Raw genomic sequence first — 19,880 nt, 5'->3', positions numbered from 1 at the left:
TATCCGCACTTACGGTTTTTATCCGCCTGCCCTTCTTTTTTTTTTTTATACTAACAATAAGATACATTTAAATTTGTCTGTATGTTTAAATATCGTATATGTGACGAGTCATTGAATACTTAAAATTCATTGATAGGAGAGGATAACTCGAGTGTAAAACTAAAATTTGACCATTTCTTTTTTTCTCATGTTTCAGGAATAATGAAACGCGAGGCTGACGGTGGAGCCATGACAGGCGGCGGGGGCGGCGGAGGTGGTGGAGGCGGTCCAACCAGCCCCCACAAACGATACCGTCAAGGCGACGACGAACTCCGTCTTCTGATACCCAGCAAGGTGCGTCTAATGTGCATTAAAATTATTGCCTTGTTATACGGCTTCGTCTCTTATCGTGCTTCTGGACGACAAGCGTGTTTCTATTTTCTCAAACTTTCTCTTTCTCCTTGTAAAGAAGAGAAGTGAAAAAGCTTGTCTTACCGAACCGTGTACGCGAGAGTTTTATTCAAAGATCAGAACGTCGGGAAAATTGTGTGTAAAAAAAAAAAATTCAAATTATTAATAATGAACGGTGAGATTTGGTCCTTGATGGTCGAATATCTTCAATATACCGACATTCGGCGAGTCTGGTGTAAAATTTAACTGATTCTTGTTGGTAAAAGAGTCGCGGAACGCGAACCCTGCATGGAAAAGCTGGCGATACGATGTGTAAAATTTCAATATTTTTTCGATAATATTGAAAGCGGAGGACGAGGATTCGCCTCGAGGCGTTGACCTCGTAGTACGAATTTAAAATTCAACTCGCTTAAATTCACTTTGACTCGAAGCACTTTAGCGATGCAAATTTTGAATACCGTGCGTGCGTAAAGTTTAGACAGAGCGAGGCCAGGGCAAGGAGGAAAAAGCTGACTGCACGAAACCGACGCGTGCTTGCAGGCCTCGTTCGTTCATTCGGCTCATGTGGCGCAAGCTGCGCGGGCTTCGCCTTCGAACTGAATTTTATCTAGGTAGGTATAGGAAGTTGTGATTCGAATCTTGAGTAGGAAACTGAACGGCGTGGAACGCAGCCGCGGCACAAGCCGGACGCGTGCTCCGGTGCTCCGGCACTTCCGGTTATTGTTTCACTCTTGAAGACCCCCGTTAGATTATTATTATTGTTGTTGTTGTTGTTGTTGTTATATATCTTAATAACGCACAGAAATAGGTATATTATATTAGCCGCGTATCAGGCGTTTGAAAAGGGTGGCCACTCGGCTGGAAGACCTGGGGAAATGTCGGGTAATTTTAGCAAATACGTGAGTTTTAGTAAATACGTTACTGCCTCTCTCGAAGTCTTGAATATCCCACGAGTAACGGTGTTCCATTCGTTCTTTGTTCAATTAGTTGAATCAACATTTTTGCTCGCTTGTTACGATCGTTGGGAATTATTTGGTTTTTTTTTTTTCTTTTTTAAGATACTTTGTTTATTAGCATTTATTTATGTAAATCGTAGTAATTCGAACGTTTTTGAAAATGAAGAAAGGAAACGTTCAATTCCATATTGATTCTCTGTTCCGGTATGTATTATGATTTTTGTTTTTGTTTTTTTTTTTTTCATTTTTATCTTCGCTCTAATTTTTCATACTCGTCCGTTTCTTTCTTCAATCGAATATCAAGATCGAGATTGAGATCTGAATAATTGAGAAATGCAGGAGCAGGAGGGATTAATGATTATGAATTTTTCGACCAGGTTATGTAACAAAGGGTTTCATGAGGTGCGAGATTTTCTCACTCGTACGCGACTTGTTAAGTTTACGAGGTATACATGTATTAAAAAAAAAAAAAAAAAAAAAAAAAAACCGAGCAATTAGTTGCTGTTTAGTTTTATTGTAAGGATCGTTTTATCGGGTTTTAAAGATTGCGGCCGTCGCGTCGCGTTGTCCCTTTGAAACGCAGTCTCTGCAGCGTGTAGCAGCGGTCTTCCTTCTCCAAAGCGGTCTGGCAAATTACACCTCGTAATCACGTTCCTACTGTCCCGCTGCTGCTGCTTCATGCCGACCATGCCACTGCTGCGGTTCTCCGCATAACCGCTGCGATTCAACGCGCAATTATACCGCCGCGGCGTGCACTGCAGTTTCAAACAACTGAACAATCCGCTATATGCTGCAAGGTAGGTAGCAGTACATACCTATATTGCGGAAAGCTAAATAAACGCGGAAGCCTGATGCAGCTTGCAGCTGCGACGCCGATTTTACTTCCACCTATTCGAATACTCCTGTTACGATACCTATCCCCGTGTCGTTTTATTTTTTCGCAAAAGATCTTGCTTCATCTTTATTTTTATTTTTTTATTATTTTTTTTTTAATTTTTTTTTTTTTTCAAAGCAAATTCCGCGATTTACTCCAAGGGGTGTTTTCCCGAATCGGTCGATGTGTCAGTGTCATTCGAAATCACACTGAAATCGGTAATATTGAAAGGAAATTCCACATTAGTAATCTGATCATTAGGGTGGTTCATTTTTTAACTTATTTCTTCTGAGGTGCAACTTGACAAATTTGTGACAAATACTGAAAAAAAGATTGTCGACAAACCTGAATGAGGTAGGAAAATATTTAAAGATCGCTACCAATTATTGTGATATTTTTTAATTACTTTTATGTGTACACCTTACGAATTTCTATATATATATATATATATATATTAGTTTATTTTTTTTCGTATCGTGGTGCAATTAATTACACATAAAGTACACCTCCAAGTTCAAAGAAAAACGGAGATGGTGAGGGTCGGTGGCAGGTCGAATTGGCATGGAATGCCCCGTATTTACTCGGAGTTACGAAACTTTTTGGTGGCTGGATACGTTTTGTATCTTTCCGAACGTTCTAGCCGCCGCAGTATGGAGAAACACTAGGCAGTTGGTATTTTCCGCGACAAGGTCTGCTTGCATTATATGGACCGATACCTTCTCTCGCAACGGTTCTTCAATTGCGAAACGCTAACCTGGATTTAACGTTACGTTGCAATTAATGGTGCAGAATTCACAGAAACGCCGGCACGAAGCGTAATTGCCATTTATATTATGTTCTCTTACGCTCCGCATGCGATAAGCTTCATATTCTACACCCCGCGGATTTTATTCAATATCGTCGTGAAAAATTTCTGTAATATTCTGAAACGGAGTGAAACGAAACGAAACGAAACGCCATTCTATCGATCGCGCTCGAAAGAAACTTCAATTACGGATGTGTAGTTAATTGTATTGGCATACTTATAAGAATCGATATCAATTATCTCGTCGAATGCGAGGAATTTCAATTTTATTATAGGTAGGTAGATTACGAGATATTGACCGTTAGGAATTTAGAATTACTCATTAATTTCTCTACGCATCTTAGCTTTTTGATGTCGCTTTAATTTCCTATTTTTCTCCATTTATTGTAATTATATTAGATTATAAAAACGTAGATTTCTACACTATTTAATAAGTATTTGATTCGAATATTCATTCCGCTTTACTCAATCTTGTATTATTACAGACCTATAACGAGGCGTTTGTACTAATTCCGTCTACGCTGTGTAATAAAAATGTTGAAATATTTATTATGTATTTGATTACTGCAGATAAGTGTTCTCCGGCGTGGTTAGATTATTACAGCACGGATTCGTTCGTTGCGCTGTAACCTGAATTCAGCATCATACGATTTTACCGGTATATTTATTCGATTAATCGACCTATACTTAACGCACTTTTTTTTTCATTTGTATAATGAATTTAAAACTTGGCAGGAAATTCTACTCCACGTAATTTAATTGAGAAATAAGTCGACGGGAATGGTAATGCGATCTCTCTGATTCTCTTATTAATTTTCTTCCTTTGGAATTCGATGCTCGTGAATTATTCAGTTTGCAAATTTAATAATCAATACAACGTTCAATTGAAAATCATCTGTTCTTATGTTTATAAGTAAAAAAATATACATATATTCGGTGTAATTTCTTTTCCAACGGTTACTTAAATAGCAACTACCTTATAATCGGTGATTTGTATTCGCACGATGTGTAGAGAATCGCGAAAGTCGTCGACTGACTTATATGCCGGTGCATATTGATCAAGGTATTCAGTGTTTCGTGCACAGGTACATAAATACTTATCGCCAAGAATCGTTTAACAAAAATAATCTCACCATTGCTCGACTGCACGCGCCGCGAAACGTTGCTGCTGTTGCTGATTCTGCGTGGATCTTAAACAGGCTGTTCCTATTCCTATTCCTATTCCTATTCCTATTCCTATTACACATAAAATTATAGGCACGCAATGATTAACTTATTCTATACGCAGCTCGCGCTTTCGAGACCGAGGTTATACCCACGTTACGCGTGCTTATGAGAAAAAGCTGCGGCAATCTTGGATCGTGAAATCTGCTGCTGCTGTTTCTGCTGCCGCTGCAACTGTTTCTGACACATTTTACGGTGTTATAACCCAACGCGAACTGATTACGTTTACCATTGAAATTTTACTTACTTCAACTTGTTGGTTGCACGCGTGATACTTTACATAACGCGAGCATGTTTTCACGCCTTTTTTCATTAGTTTGCTTTCCGTACACACAGTATCAGTTTCTACGACGGTAGAGTGAGTCTGCGACTGCGCATGCGCGGACTGTAGAAAACACTACTTTTAAGTAATAGGAGTTGGACTGCGCAGGCGCAGACGCTAATAAATATGACATAACGCGCGACCCTAACCTCTATTTCGGGCCTAATGAAAAAACGCGCAACGTACTCTTGTTACGTATAAAGAATCGTGTGCAACGATGAGGTAACGATCTTTTCGCCTCGCGTATTAGCAATATTTACTGTCCGAAACGGAGTGATTGCGTGATTTGTTATGTTGGAGGAAAACTTGCGATGGCTTATTCAATGTTTCTCATTTGGATTAATTGAAAGTAAATTTCCGACATCTCTCTAACTTGGCTCTCCGTTTTTTTTTTTTTGTACGTATGCAAATGCAAAGGATCGATTGTATAGTCGATTTGTTAATTTCTGTTACTTTCTTTTTGTAAACGATTATAATCTCCTTCTGTAACATAATGATTTTTCGTAAGGTTTTCTAAACACAACTGTTAAGCATGCCAAATGTTATTCTATTCACAGATAAAATTACTGCATAATACTAGTGTAAAATTTATTACCTTGCATAATTAGACACGGTATGTGTAATTCTCTTGTGCGCAACGGAGGAATGTCTCTGGTGTAACAATATTCCGAACCGTACAAAGTATAATGTGTACACACACGACACATTGAAATTGATATCGTTCGTAACGAGGCTGCGTACAGGTATAATATAATATCTCTAGAAAACACGAGACGACGAGAATAGGTGTATAAGATGTTTCTGCGGACTGAGCGTAATTCTACGAGTAATATATAACGGCATTCGAAATGAGCTGGTGCAAGATTATGACTCGTTGAGCTCGACAATGCCGAGAAGCGCGTTTCGTCTTTGCACAAAGCCGGGGAGAAACCGCGAGAGGCGAAGAGAGAGGCAATTTTGAACCTGCGTAGCTGCATTATCGCGAAACTAGCAGTTTTTTTTTTTTTCAAGCGTTCTCCCTCCTTGCATTTCGTATTACAGGTCTCGTTTATTTGGGCAAAGTAAACGCGTCATTGAGGTTAATGAGACGCTTCACTTTTATCTTGACGTAATTTTTTAACCTGTCGCAACGGCGATACAGTCTACAGAGGATGGAATTGTCAGTCATATAAATAGTTCCTTAGAATTGTTACAGTGTAAAAAGCATCGTATCCATTTGTCGTAGTGAAAATTTTGAGGTGCGATTATAAAATTTCCGTATGTTTAGTCAATTAAGTCGAGACAGCTTTAACGGATATATATATACAATATCGAGTTCAGATTCGCAATCGGCGACCCGAACCTCCCCTCTATAGCAAATTTCATCCAAGTCCGTTCGGTAGATTTGATGGGGAAATCCAGCGTGTTTGGGGTACGGCTTAGGGTTGAGATAAAGATCTGAAAAAATTAGGGAATTATTTTTCAATTATCTGGAACTGAAATGGGGAGGCACCAGTCAAAATTCAAAAACGACCTTTTTAAGGACCAACCTTATAATATATATTGGTATAGTACCAATGGACTTTCGTTTCTTGGATAATGAAAATCGGATCAAACTCCAGTTGGACAAAACGCGCAATAAATGATTTTTTCTCTCGTTGTTTATAATATGGAAATACCGCGTAGTAATCCTATAACCTATAATTGGGGTTCGACTGTACAGTGAAATCCCGCAAGAGAAGACAAAGTTTGGTGGCGAGATGCCAAAAAATGATGGAACTTGTTGGAAAGAAAACACAAAAAAGACGAACGAATGAGATGAAATAAAATTTTTGCAAATTTATAAATAATTATTAAAATTAGATTTTGTTGTTGTTGTCGTTGTTGTTATCGTTATTATTGTGATTTTACTTCCCGTGATATTTTCTCTGGTTGGTCGTTTATCCGTTTATATATATTTGTTACGTATACTGGGAATAAAACCGTGACGATTTGGAAAAATTTTTGTTACAGGTTGCTGGTTCTATTATCGGCAAGGGCGGTCAGAACATCACAAAACTTAGAAGCCAGGTCAGTTTCCAATAATATATGTAAGAATTGAGTAAAGTTTATATCTTGTATCGTATCAGGCATATACACATACCCGATATTCTTTCTATGGGCATATTAGAAAAGTTGTCAGACACATGTGTATGCACACATTAAACTTTGTGTCCTTGTTTTGTATCAACGTTCGTACCGTGTAACGTTTCAGTCTCTCCACAATGTAAGTGTTTTCTTTTTCTCTTTTTTTTTTCATCCTATTTTCCTTTTGTTGATACGGGAGTATCGTTTCCACGTTTTTATTCCGCCATTTCGTTTTTTACGACACGAAATTTATCGGGGATGTACTTACAGTAGAACTCGTGCTATTCTTTTCTTGTATGCCCAAGCTAGTTTTTTTTTTTTCCTTCATGGATTTTTTGTTTTTTTTCTTTATATTTTCTGGCTACCATTTATCGTTTTGACATTACTAAGTACGAAGAATTTTTAATCTTTTTCTTACTCATGCATCAACGGGTCATATAATTTATCATTGATTTAACCGTTAAATTTTCATACGTCGTTTGTATATATAATTTACTATACAAGTCGAGGCGATAAAAGTTGCCATAGCCCTATATTGTATACAACTAATGGCATTTATAATTTATTTTAACAAAATTAGAAACTAACAAATATATAGCAATTAGAACTTAATATCGATTAAGTTTGTTATTATTACTACTGATTATCATTATTGTTATTATAATTACCTTATTATTTTCATATACGTATTAGTTCATTTTTTATTCATTCAATTTTCATCTCTTTAACGTAACTTGTAGTCTTACGGGTTCCTTTTCTACACGTCGTCCCGCATTCGATACGTTTTTAGTTTCGAATTTATATTGGATTTAGTTTGGCTTGCGCCTGTAAATTTGTCCCTGTTTCTAATACGTGAAAAAATGATTCCAATAGACCACAAAATCGCATCTATTTGTCTGTAATTAATAATCCACGTTATGCAACGATGTCACAAACGAAAACTGATTCAGTCCAATATATCCAATATCCAATATATATATATATATAATAGATCAAGCGCTAAATCTGGCACTGATCGTGATTTCTCGAAATACATATATATTTATATTACCCCTTCATTATGCGTAGGTATAACAAAATGCTTTTAATACTGAAGGTGGTGAAAAACAATCGATGGGCAAATTTATATTAGTTATATTATTATTTGACCTCCAATTTTATTATCGTTATACAATTCATCAGAGTTCCCTTTGGTATGATCGGTGAATTTTTAGTACTAAATATTTATTTTTTTTTCAAATACAATTCTCTTTGTACATTTAATTGTACATGATACTTTGCTGAGTTGGTGGTATAAAAAAGAAAAAAAAAAAAAAACCTTTGATGGTTGAGTCACGTGCCCCAGTGACATCATCGCTTTTAAAGCGATTACATTTATAGGTACATCTATCAGCTTTTGAATGATATTGAACGTTATAATATCCAGACGGATATACAAGGCGTATATGATATCGCTTAAAACTTACTTGCCTCGCTTATTTAACTTCGGTCGGTGAATGAGGGATCCGATTACACAATTCTGCTATTCAGGGTATTTTATAGGTGGTTGAATAATACTTGCAACTCGTTTCACGTCTTACGTATTAAATTTTAAACCCCGTTTTACCTTGATTAACTGACTGAAACACCTGCTTCCTCCGTCATGCTGCGCGTTGGGCAAAATTCAACGCTTTTCGTACCGATGAGAAATCTCATATATTGACAGATGCCTTGAGACGGTGTTTTCTGCATCGCAGACTCCGAAAGACGTCTCGATATAAACCTGGGATATTGTTGAATCACGCCGAAACTAAGCAGGGATGCTTACATGATTATAAATTGGGGAAACTGTAAGCTTTGATAATATCAATTTCGAACCATAAGCGAAAGTGACGTATGTATGTATTACAAGTGCCGTGAACGACTTGAAACTCGAGTGATACGTCATACTTGCATGCATTCGCAACATGCATTTACTAAGCGCAACTCGGTTGATAGATATATTTCATAAATACCGAATCATTTCTTTATCATACTCCGATAGTCGACAGACAGATCGATCGAAATATGTGCTTTCGTTGACATAACACGCACCGATTCGTCTGTTCGCAAAGCAGTTATTACAGGTTCCCATAATTGTTAAAAGAGAAAGTAACGCGAAAGGAACGTTCATGTGCTTTGAAAAATTCTCGTTTGTCACGTTCCGGGGACACATTATTAATTTTTTTTTTTCCGTTTCTTTTTTACTTTGTTTAATTTTAACAACGGAGTTGCAAATCACCAAACCCTGTAAAAGATGATCAATTACAGCTACCGATAAGAGAATGAGAGATAGAGAGGGGGAGAAAGATAGCAAAATATTGCTAACAAGAAAGGTGTCCCAGGACGATCTCTCCGATTTGATTTTTTTTTCAATATGTTATAGCAGACTAAAAACCAAGTTACACGTATTCTTATTTTTTTTTTTGTTATCTGCCATTAAACACTAAAAGGGGGTGAAACCATCCTTGACAGTAAGGCATGTCAACGGACGATTTGGCAGTTTCGACTACACCAACATACATTTTTTTTTAACCAATCTAACTGGAAAATATTTCTCATAGCAAGAAATGAAAATGTAATTTTCTCAATAAAACAAAAAAAAATAAATAAATAAATAAAAAATTTGCCAAATCGCCCCTCGACGTGCCTTACTTTTGAGAATGGTTTCACTCCTTTAAAGTGTTTAATGTCAGGTTTAAAAACGTACGTGTCGCTTAGTTTTTAGTATACTTAACTTATTACAAAAAAAGTCAAATGGGAGGTATCGACCTGGGATACCTTCCTTGTAAGTCGCCTTGTTAATCCGTGCCTTCTATAACGAGATGCTGAGTCTCTAATTGTAAGTTATACATCCACGCATCTTTATTCTTCATCACCGATCCTTCGATAGTATGAAATATGAACGACGACGTTTCATACGAATAATGAAATGAAATGGAACGAAACGAAAACCCTCCGCCCATGTCGGTACGACATCACGAAAATGAAGTTATAGGCGTCGTGGTTACACGTAGTAAGAGAGATCTGCAGAAAAGATTTAGTAGCGACTGCCTCAAAATCCACAGGCAACAATTTCCAAACAGGACCCGTGTGCGTATAGACACCGCGGGTTTTTAGGGATATTATTTAGGCCAATTGTTAATCAGTAAATTTCATCGGGGATTTACGTAGGTAGGTATAGGATATTTCATAGATAGATCGATAGATAGCGGCTAGGTTAAAGCTAAACGAGATTGTGAGAGGGTGTAGACGAGGTCTAACTTGGTTGATCATTTGTGCCCTGGTCCCGCCCTGACCCTGGCCGTTGCCCCCTCGGTTGCCCTGGTTGCCCTGGTTGCCCTGGTTGCCCTGGTTGCCCTGCCCTGTGCCGTGTGCCCTGCCCGGAACGATGGATCCGACCAAACTCGATCTGCGATTCGACCAATGAACAACAACAACAACAACCACCACCACCACCAATGCTCTACTACTGAAACTACCAACCACCACCACCACCACCACCACCAACCACCAACTCTACCAATGAATGAACTACAGTACAAAGCCTCAATCATTGTACCCGACTGTCCCGGACCTGAACGGTAATGCCAAAACCACTTTTGTCTAATTTTCACAAATTCTTTCTTTTTTTTTTTGTTCTGTTTCTCTTTTTTTTTGTCTCTCTTCTTTTTTTTTTTTTTTATCTAATTATTCTCTCGTATTATGCTGATCATTCTAATTTTGCTCCGCAGTTATTATTGTATGTTATTTATATACATTATATACAAGTTTAACATCTTCCTTATACGATATCACATATATTATCGCCTATATGTGCAAGATTTAAAATCTGTCCTTGCTGATATATGTATGTATAATACATATAACGTACATACCTGCCACAATTCGTCGTTGCACATCTGGTTGAAAACATTTGATTGAAACTATAACCTGTTGCATACACCATTTCCATATTCTTACATATGTATATTATGTATGTATATACACTCGTTATCGTATATCGTATATATTTGTATATGTATCGATATTTAACTGCCTTCTTCTTGTTTTTCTATAATTTTTCTTCCATTCGAAGATTCTTATTCTTATACTTGCATACGACAATCACCCTAGATCAATTTATCCTATACTCGAAGCTGCAACGACTGTTTATTTATATCCTGAAACTTGTTTACCGTGGCAGTTTACAACAAGCAGGATCGTCGAGCAGACTGTTAATAATATATTATACAAAACATCATTATAACGTAACTGTATTGTCATTCGCCACCGTGCCAGCACTCCACATACATAGTATAATTTAATATATCTTACAGCGTACAGATGCATAATACATACGTAGAGAGATTCATGCCTGCTCTTTACTAATTTGTCACCTCACGCGAATCTAGATTATCGTAGTCACGTATATATTAATGGTGATGATGATTTTCTCTCAAGTTATGTTGTAAATCCTTTAGCTTTTCGCATACTGCAATAATAATAATAATATTAATCATACAAATTCCGATCGTAGTTTCTAGTCGTACAGAAGCTCAGCCCTCGAAGTTCAAATGGTCGAGTCTCTCTATACTTTCATCCTTGTCGCGAAAGTTTTCTTCCCCCCTTGTTAGATATATAATATGACAAATTTATCGCGCCCGACATTTAGGAGTCGACAATTTTACGTTTTCAATTTCATTTCTAGAAGGTTTGATAAAATCGTTGGCATTTTCGGCTCGTTTTTTCTTTCATTTCTCTATCCATTTTATTCTACCACCATACTGATCTATTCTCGTGTTTTTCTCAACGACGATAACTATGAGAGAATTTATTACGCGAAGGGGGATATCGCCCCAGAGCATGTTCGGGGACGTGAAGGTTTTTTTTTCTTCCCTTCTTTTATATACATATTTATAGATGTGTGTCTAATATACAGGATTATTTATTTGTGAATACTATCATAACGTTTCATTTTTATGTCAAATCTCACGTTAACATACTTGTAATCGCTTATACTGTGTATAATAAACGATAGTTTTTGTTTTTAAAAAGTTTATAACGTTTTAAGATGACGTATCGTGTATAATCAACGTAATAGCCTATCTGCGATGCATGACTTATAAATTGTATAATTATGTAGGAAATTTTCGTAATATATGTACATTTTAAAGGTTGAAATAACGAACGTGTCAGGATCGAACCCAATTTCACAATCAGTCGAACAAGCAGTGTTAATTCAATTTCTCCAGTCTGCCTCTTACACTGCGTTTCGACACGTTACCCCGGTTGCATATCTACAGGCGCGTATTGGACATGCTTTTACAACGTTTAAAGAATTGATATGATATCCGAACGTACAAATTTCGAGCATTAAATCAATTACCACGCGGACGGAAGGATAAAAAATAGAAGAAAAAGAATATCGAATGAGAAAATTTAATCTGTAAAATAGTCGTCAGTTATTTCACGAGGATATTAACGGACTACGTTTTTTGAATTCAGTTCAATTGTAACGCAGTGCATGGGATACACAAAAAACCGAAAACTCGTATCGTTTTATTGTTTTTTTTCCTTTTCTTTTTGTTTCGTTTTTTCGTTCATTCTCTTCTTGCACTCTTTTTTTCCCCAATGCGCAGCTTATCAAGGTGGTAACCGATGATCGAGCAAAGAATGGCGATCGCGCCAATGAAAGGAATCGAGAAGGAAATAATCTCCGAGATGAGAAAATGAAATTGAAAATGCACCGCAAGCGTCTAACCGTCACTCGTCGTTAATTGACTTTTTCAGACCCACATAGGTATAAATATACCACCTATACATATATACGTACATGTGTGTATATATACATATATGTATAAATGTACGTAATATATGTATAAATATATATTATATATATATATAATATACGTAAAATTAAGGCGTGCGTGTAGGTACGCTTATCATGTATAAAACTGTGGTAATTTCCAACGACCCGCCCCTGCAACCCCCTACAACCACCAAGCCCGACCCAACACCCGGCCAAACCTAAACCAAAACCAGTCGAAACTCAACGAATCGACCAAACTTTTACTTTGCAAAATAAACTCGTGGTCTCCGGGGGAAATTTCTAAAGAGCGTACGTCTCTCGTCTTTTCTTCTTCATTTCGCCTGAAAAGGAGTGCCAAGCGCTGTAGCGAATTGAAGAGAAGAAGACCGGTTGGAAGTTTTTTCTCAAATTCAATCGTGAAAATTTCATCTACATTTCACGGAGGTTCTCGACAATTTATTTCATATACATAATAAACACTGACATGGTTTTCTATATATTATACGTATATGTGTGTGTGTATATATATATATATCGGTTTGAATTCGCATCTTACTCATATTCCAACACACCATGAAATATTTGCAATCGGATCGTTAAACAGAGAATTTGAAACTGACGAGATTGCTCCGCAAATCACGATTTCCGATATGCAAATTAACCTGTCTTCGCACCCCCAGCTTTGAACCGAAGTAAAACCGGAAATCCGCACAAGGTCTGCGATAGAATGAAGGAAGTATCAGGGGAAAAGGGTCCAATCGCTCGTTGAGGAAAGCAAATGAGTAGATTTATCGATAAATTATAATGAAAGAAAAAATCGATAACTACCATAATCATATACCGGAGAATATGTATTGTTTAATCCACAATTGCGAATCATCCCCAACTCTCCGCCAATAAAATACGGACGCTGCTAGTCACGTTATTCCTTTTCTGTTCTCTCGGTTGTAATTGTACTGTAATATAATATTATTATTTCTCATTCATCGCTCATCCCTATTTCCAGCATCGTACTTTTGTAACATATTGTATAAATCTGTATTATCTAACATATCTCGTTTGGTAATGGCGCGTCAAGGCGATGACGGTGATGGCCGCTTAAAATTCAACCTGTACAGTATAACTATATAGCCAACTAACGACGTATATGACTTATAATTCATGCAGAAATAAATCATTGTTCAGTAATTAATAATATTGTTATTCCGAGCTGTATTTGTTGGGATATATTTTTAACGATGTATAATTTTCATCTACATACATTATATACGTTGTATTATAATAATATTTAGACTAACGTTGTATTATATGAATAATTTTAGTTCATAAATTGAATCTTGCTGGTACTTGGCGAAAAAATTGCAAAAATTTTCATTTCACCATTGCAATGACAGGTTTTTCTTCGTTACTACAGGAGCGTATATTTTTGTCTGTTTCAATGTTCACTCTCAATTTTTCCACAATTCGCTGTTCGACGTTTCCGATCTGTTATTTATTTATCGAAATATTGTCAAGTGCCGCGTACGCAATACGTTGTTACTTGCAACGATATCACAGTTATCGTTGATAAGAAAGAAAAAAAGCATGCGTTCAATCGTAAGTTTATATATTCTGTTTTTATGTTCATCGCAAAAACATCGTGATGAAAAAAAAAAAAAAAAAGTCAAGTTCTTGCCAAACACTCGCGCGATTGCCAAGTCTTACGCACGGTCGCGAGAAAGAAAAACGGCTAGAATATGTCGGAGTTGATTTGTGCCTGCCATTATTTAAGAACTTCCTGCTCCCCCTTCTCCCGCTGGTGGAAAACGACGCGACGGGGTGTTGTGCCGGAAAGTTTCGCAGTTTTAAAAAGCAATATTCATTCTCCGTGTCCCGGGATTGCAGTCGGTACGTGGCAGTCTTCTTTCCGCACCGAACGAAGATTACCGTGAATTTTCTCTCGGGTATTTTCTGCCGGTTTAAACTTCAAACTTATGGCTGTATCTCTTCTGTCGTGGAACTTGTTGTTGTTGTTGTCGTCGTCGTCGTTATTCGCTCGCACCGTCACACTTTGCCCTTCCTGCGTGAAACTTGTGTTTGCGCATACGCTATTTTTTTATTTCACTTATTATTTTTAACCCTTCTCTTTTTCTAACTCGGGAATTCCACCGCACGCGTTTTATTTCGTACATATATTACGTGTATCGAGTTTGAGACAACAACTTCTCGACTACCGGTTTCAAATATACGCGAGAAACTTTTTTCACACTCCGCTTTATCGTTGTTTGATTTTCTTTTTATTTCTGTTTCTATTTTCTTTCATTTCACGTGTATACAGCACTTGACGTATTTCGATATACATTAATCGGTTTTAACGAATTCTCTTGAATAGTTAGTCAATGTTCTAGCGAATCTTATTTTCTCTGGATAGTTTATATACCTGTTGAGAAACAGGCTTATCATCGGTGCAGATATTGATATACTCAGACACTGGTGTGTGAATCGAAAGGTACAAATCATTTTGTTTTTTATTTTCTCGAAGAACCGGCCTAATTTCCCGAGTTTTTTGATTACAGAATTCTGACGATCAGCTCGGACTTGGACACCGTATTGCAGGTCGTTAACGAAGTAGTACCAAATCTTGAGGAGGTGAGTCTGGAATAGTTTTGAAAAATATCTCGGACGTAAATTTGACTCCTTTTCTTTGTCTATTCCGCAACAAAGCTGTTAGCCAAGTCTCTCAGTTTGCGGGATGTGCTTGTTTTCTTATACTTTTTTTTTTTCATCAATATTCAACCGTGCTTTCAAAAAACGATCTGGCGAATTGGGGATCAATCGATTTTCCATTACGGTTCAATATCCATCACGCTGCGCGGATATTTGTACCCACGCGATTTTGCTTTCTGCGAGGGTGAAGGTATAACCTTTCGCCTTTAAATTCAATCGAAACGTATGTTAATAATTTGTCGTTTTTGCATTTGTCAAAGAACGGATCGAGGTACGGAAACGATGAAATCGACGTCCGCATGCTGGTACACCAGAGCCAGGCCGGCTGCATCATCGGCAAGGGAGGATTCAAGATCAAGGAGCTCAGAGAGGTGAGTTTCGCGATATTCGATATACGATTCGGAATCCCAATCCCCTTAACAATCGTATAAAGAACGGGGGAATGAAGAAACAATAAATAACATTTACCAAGGATCAAAGCGTACGGCGTTGAATTCTCACCGGGAAACTCCGATAAAAAGCTGACCTGCTGTATTTTCGAGAAACCCTTTTGAATATTTAAACAATCTTACGAATTTCTAGACTCCGCGACCCTTGAACAACCGATATTTTCATCGTATCTGCACTCCCGTAAGACACGAATTCTGTAAAAACTTTTTTTCCTTCGTCAACCACCCCTCGCTACCTCTTTTTTCCTCTTTCATCCCCCTTTTTTTATGCTTTACTATGTACGAAGACATTATATACCGTATATAACGTATCGTTAATTAATGCGATACCTTTAATTAGAAGGGCAGATATTCATAGCCCACCGCTGATTCTTCTCGGAATTTCTCGACGAAGATTAATTATGTAATCGAGTCGCGATATCAAGAGCTTCATACTTCGTTTTTTCTTTTTCTTTCCTTTTTACACCCCTCTCATCTTCCCCTTACCGCTTCGTCTCTATTTATTTTATCTCTTTTATTTTCTCTTTTTTGCAAACGAGAGTTGAGGCCGAAGAGGGCAGCTCGATTTTCTCGCAATTAACTAAGCGTACTCTTATATACGTATAGCGTATCGTTTTACAGCAAAGGAATGTCGCCGCGTCGTGTCCGAAGGATTAAATTCCAAGTGCATAAAGTGCAAATAATTGCACATATTTATAAACGGCGTGCGTGAATCCGAGTTTTACTTGTCACAAATTCAGCATCATCAAAGTATGACAAATTGGGATAATTAATCACCACCAATGAAGTATTTGTTCGTCGGTAGTTATGAATTTGGAGGATCGCAACATTGCTACGTAGCAATTTCGCCGAATGTATCGCAGTCTCTTCTCCTCTCTTTAACGATTCGAAACACGTTAATTTTCGTCGCAATTTACCTAGGACCTTCAGTATCGGGCAGCTTGTTGCCTTACTTATAACACGTATCCTGCGAACAACGTATCGTATGTCGAGTTTACGCGTATACGCGTAGGTGTAACAGAGTCGGGAGTAGCTTACAGACGATGAGTTGACGCATGTTTCGAGGGTGGCTGAAACTCCGACTCGATCGATCGATCGATCGGTCGGTTCGCTCCGGCATCGTTTTAGTTTCATTGATCGTTCCGCGGCTTTCGCTGCAACGTGTTTGCAGGTGCGCAGAGTTGAAGCTCTACTCTGAACGCGAAACGTTGACGATTCCCATTGAAATGGCGAATTAACGTAATTAAACCTACCTCGCACCCCTGTCTCATTTATTTTATCAGAGAAATTGACATTCAGGTGTGGTCGTATCAATAAATTGAAGTCTTGGAAATATTCGCTCCGACAGGGTACGCGAACTAAAAGAAAATGTAAAAAAAGACGAGCAGTTTTTCTTTTCTCTTTCGCACTCTGCTCTACAGATTCTTGGGAAAAATAAATTGCTCTACCTTTAGTGACTCTTATATTAATTCGCATAGAATACTCGTAATATGTATATTTTCACTGCTCCGTTCAATCTGTATTATATATATTATACACGTATATGTAATCTCTGTGTAGAGGTCGGTTATTCAAATCCTCTGTGGGGTGGAAAGCATTTTCAGAAATAATTGAAAGGGTCCTTTCGCTTTACAAGTCGGGGCTCTCTAGGTTCGAGCTACAGTTGTAATAAATGTGATCAACGTTTCTAATATTTTTGCCACTCGTTTCATCAAAGGATTTATTATCTCGTTCAGTTGAAGAAACGCTGTGCAGCCATAAATGAAATATGATTTGGAAAATGATATTCTTAATATTTATAGTTCGGTGTTCTCACCGTCTAAAATAATTCGACAAGTTTTTCTTTTTTTGTTTTTTTTAGGTTCTGCGCGAAGTTCAGCTGTTTTCGTTAAATATTAGATATCATTCCAGTGGTCGAACCCGACATGTCCGATTTAATAAAAGTCAGTTATGAGTCGCCGGTCACGTTGAGTTACGTATCGAAACGACGCATAACACGTTTCCCTGTGTGTGCGCAGGGCTGGACTCTTACAATCAGTTGTTTACTTAGGGTGGCTGATTGGAATTAGGTTCGCGCAATCCTTCTTCACAATACAGACATTGTTCGGATATTTGGATTATTTAGAGGCCTCGATAGTTCGGAGCTTTTGAGGCATTCGAATGCCGCGCGATTGTTATCAATTACGTATTATTGAATTAACTGAGATCAACGTGAACAACCCGTTGATGCAATCGGCATTTCACTGCAGAGATCGATTGTTTAGAATTAGAATTAAATTTAGATCGACACGTTTTGTGTGTTAATTTTTCTCCATTTTTCACCATCGTATCTAATCCATCTCACCGTCCGCTTTTGAATACCAATTTATTATTAATCACTTGAATTTTAAATCTCAGATGAGAATAATATGTATACAGATTTCTTTCTTAAATACCTTATACGAGAGACAAGTAAAGCAAAATTCGGAAAGCTAAGATTGAGCGAGAAATGCCGTGATTTTTTATATTTTTTTAAAAATGTTTTACTTTTATTTTTCTCGCGTAAAATTTGGCTTGCGAAATAAACTATTCCTTAATTTAATGCCGGAAGTAGGCCGTGCTATTAATATAACGCGATATTATATACACAGGCACGAGGCTTTGACGTTTATGTCGGACGAAACGATGCTCGGGAAGAAAAATATTTTCCCTTCATAACAACGGGAGGTCCTGGGATTTTTCTTTTCGTTCCGTTGTGAAATTAATTTTGATAAATTGGTCCTGAAAGCAACGCTAAACTCAAAAGGCGATATTGAATTATCTTTAAATTGAGATGAGATAATAATAAATGTTCTTCTTGATCCTGGCAAGACGGAAAATGCCTCGAGGCAATTGAACGTTAATATTATAAAATTTGATCGCTTTCTGGCTATTGTTATTATTGTTACTACTGTTACTATTATTGTTATTATTTATACCGCTTGTTTCCGCTCTCATTTCAGGCGAGTCTATTTTACGGATTCTAAAGTCTGATCGCCATCCGCGCGAATCCGCATTTTTCTTTTACACCTCAGGCGTAAGAAGAGATTTTCTCGTTAAGTTGTCGGAACATTCCGCTCGAAGTTATATATCTCGGAGCACGATAATCTCAGCTATATCGTCAGCGCGAAAAGTAACAATACCAAAAGCTCGTTCTGAGTCAGGGCAATCGAATACTATCGTATCTCGAAGCGTGTTTGGATCTAAATGTCAACGCGTTACTAAGGGATCGGAAAGTTTCGCGTTTCCGTTACAGAGAGAGGAAAAGAGATAAAATTTTCGCAGTCCGGTACGCCTGCCGGGTTTTTTCACTTCCGGCTTACCCCTCGTCAGTAATAAAGGTACAAGATTGATAAGTCGGTCTTTTTTCTTCTCCGAAGATAGGCTGCAATAAGAAGGCGAGAGGAAGAAAAAACGAATAAATGAATAAAAAATAGGCAGGCAATTTACTCGGTTCAAGTAGGCGCGCGTTATTAGGTACATTTAACACGGAAGCCTCGAACGGTCGGTTTCGACAAATTTATTCAATCCGATAACAATCAAGTTCGTGGAATTCGTTCATTATTTTTAATCAATTTTACATCCGTACGGCAGCGTCGAATTTTCAGTCAACCGTACGAAATATCATCTGTAGGTTTCTTTCAATCGATGAAACATTTTCACCGATTCGAACATTCGTCGCGTTCGAGAAAACAAATGTGAAAAAAAAAAAAATATCATCCATCAACCGAGTTGGAATTAATGAAATTATTTTTTATCAATTAACGATACACGCGAGCATCTACTTTATTTATATACAGAGAATAAATTGAACACACACACACACACACACACACGTCGCAATTGAATGCTCACGCGTCACGAATAACTTTCGGAACGAACCTCCCGTCATTTCCGTCTATCGCGGTTACGTAAGTAACTCTGGCTGAGTCTCACGGCAGGCATGCAGATCATATAAATTGGCAAATATACGCGTTTGAAGGAGAGACACGTTCGTGACTTTCCTCCCAGAGTTACACATCCATCCATCGTAAGGTTATAAAATTTATCGGAGCAACCTATACAGCGTGAAATTTTTTCCCAAAGAACCAGCGCTCTTGGATATACGTGACGTAGAATCGTTACCGTGCCAAAGTTTCACCGTGTCAGGGTTGGTTGAAGAAGAGCCCAGAGTAGCTGGCGGTGTCATCGATTTATAACACCGCGCGAAAGCTTGCCCTT

At 37.6% G+C, this 19,880-nt stretch overlaps 1 protein-coding gene across 7 annotated transcripts in view; it reads left to right on the top strand.

Moving 5' to 3' along the window:
• The window catches only part of LOC107224383 (heterogeneous nuclear ribonucleoprotein K homolog), a 101,343-nt gene that overhangs the window by 50,805 nt on the left and 30,658 nt on the right, over window positions 1-19,880 (top strand). For all 7 annotated transcript variants that reach the window (XM_046746722.1, XM_015664408.2, XM_046746723.1 and 4 more), the window contains 5 exons: window positions 197-333; window positions 6,564-6,620; window positions 10,236-10,279; window positions 15,042-15,114; window positions 15,453-15,563. In XM_046746722.1, coding sequence (XP_046602678.1) covers window positions 202-333; window positions 6,564-6,620; window positions 10,236-10,279; window positions 15,042-15,114; window positions 15,453-15,563 — 417 coding nt within the window. In that variant the 5' untranslated portion in view covers window positions 197-201. The remainder of the gene's footprint in view (window positions 1-196; window positions 334-6,563; window positions 6,621-10,235; window positions 10,280-15,041; window positions 15,115-15,452; window positions 15,564-19,880) is intronic.

Source organism: Neodiprion lecontei, chromosome 1 (assembly GCF_021901455.1).
Source record: "Neodiprion lecontei isolate iyNeoLeco1 chromosome 1, iyNeoLeco1.1, whole genome shotgun sequence".
Classification (NCBI taxonomy): Eukaryota; Metazoa; Arthropoda; class Insecta; order Hymenoptera; family Diprionidae; genus Neodiprion; species Neodiprion lecontei.
The sequence above is the reverse complement of the archived record's forward strand: the minus strand, read 5'-3'. Positions and strand labels throughout refer to the sequence as shown.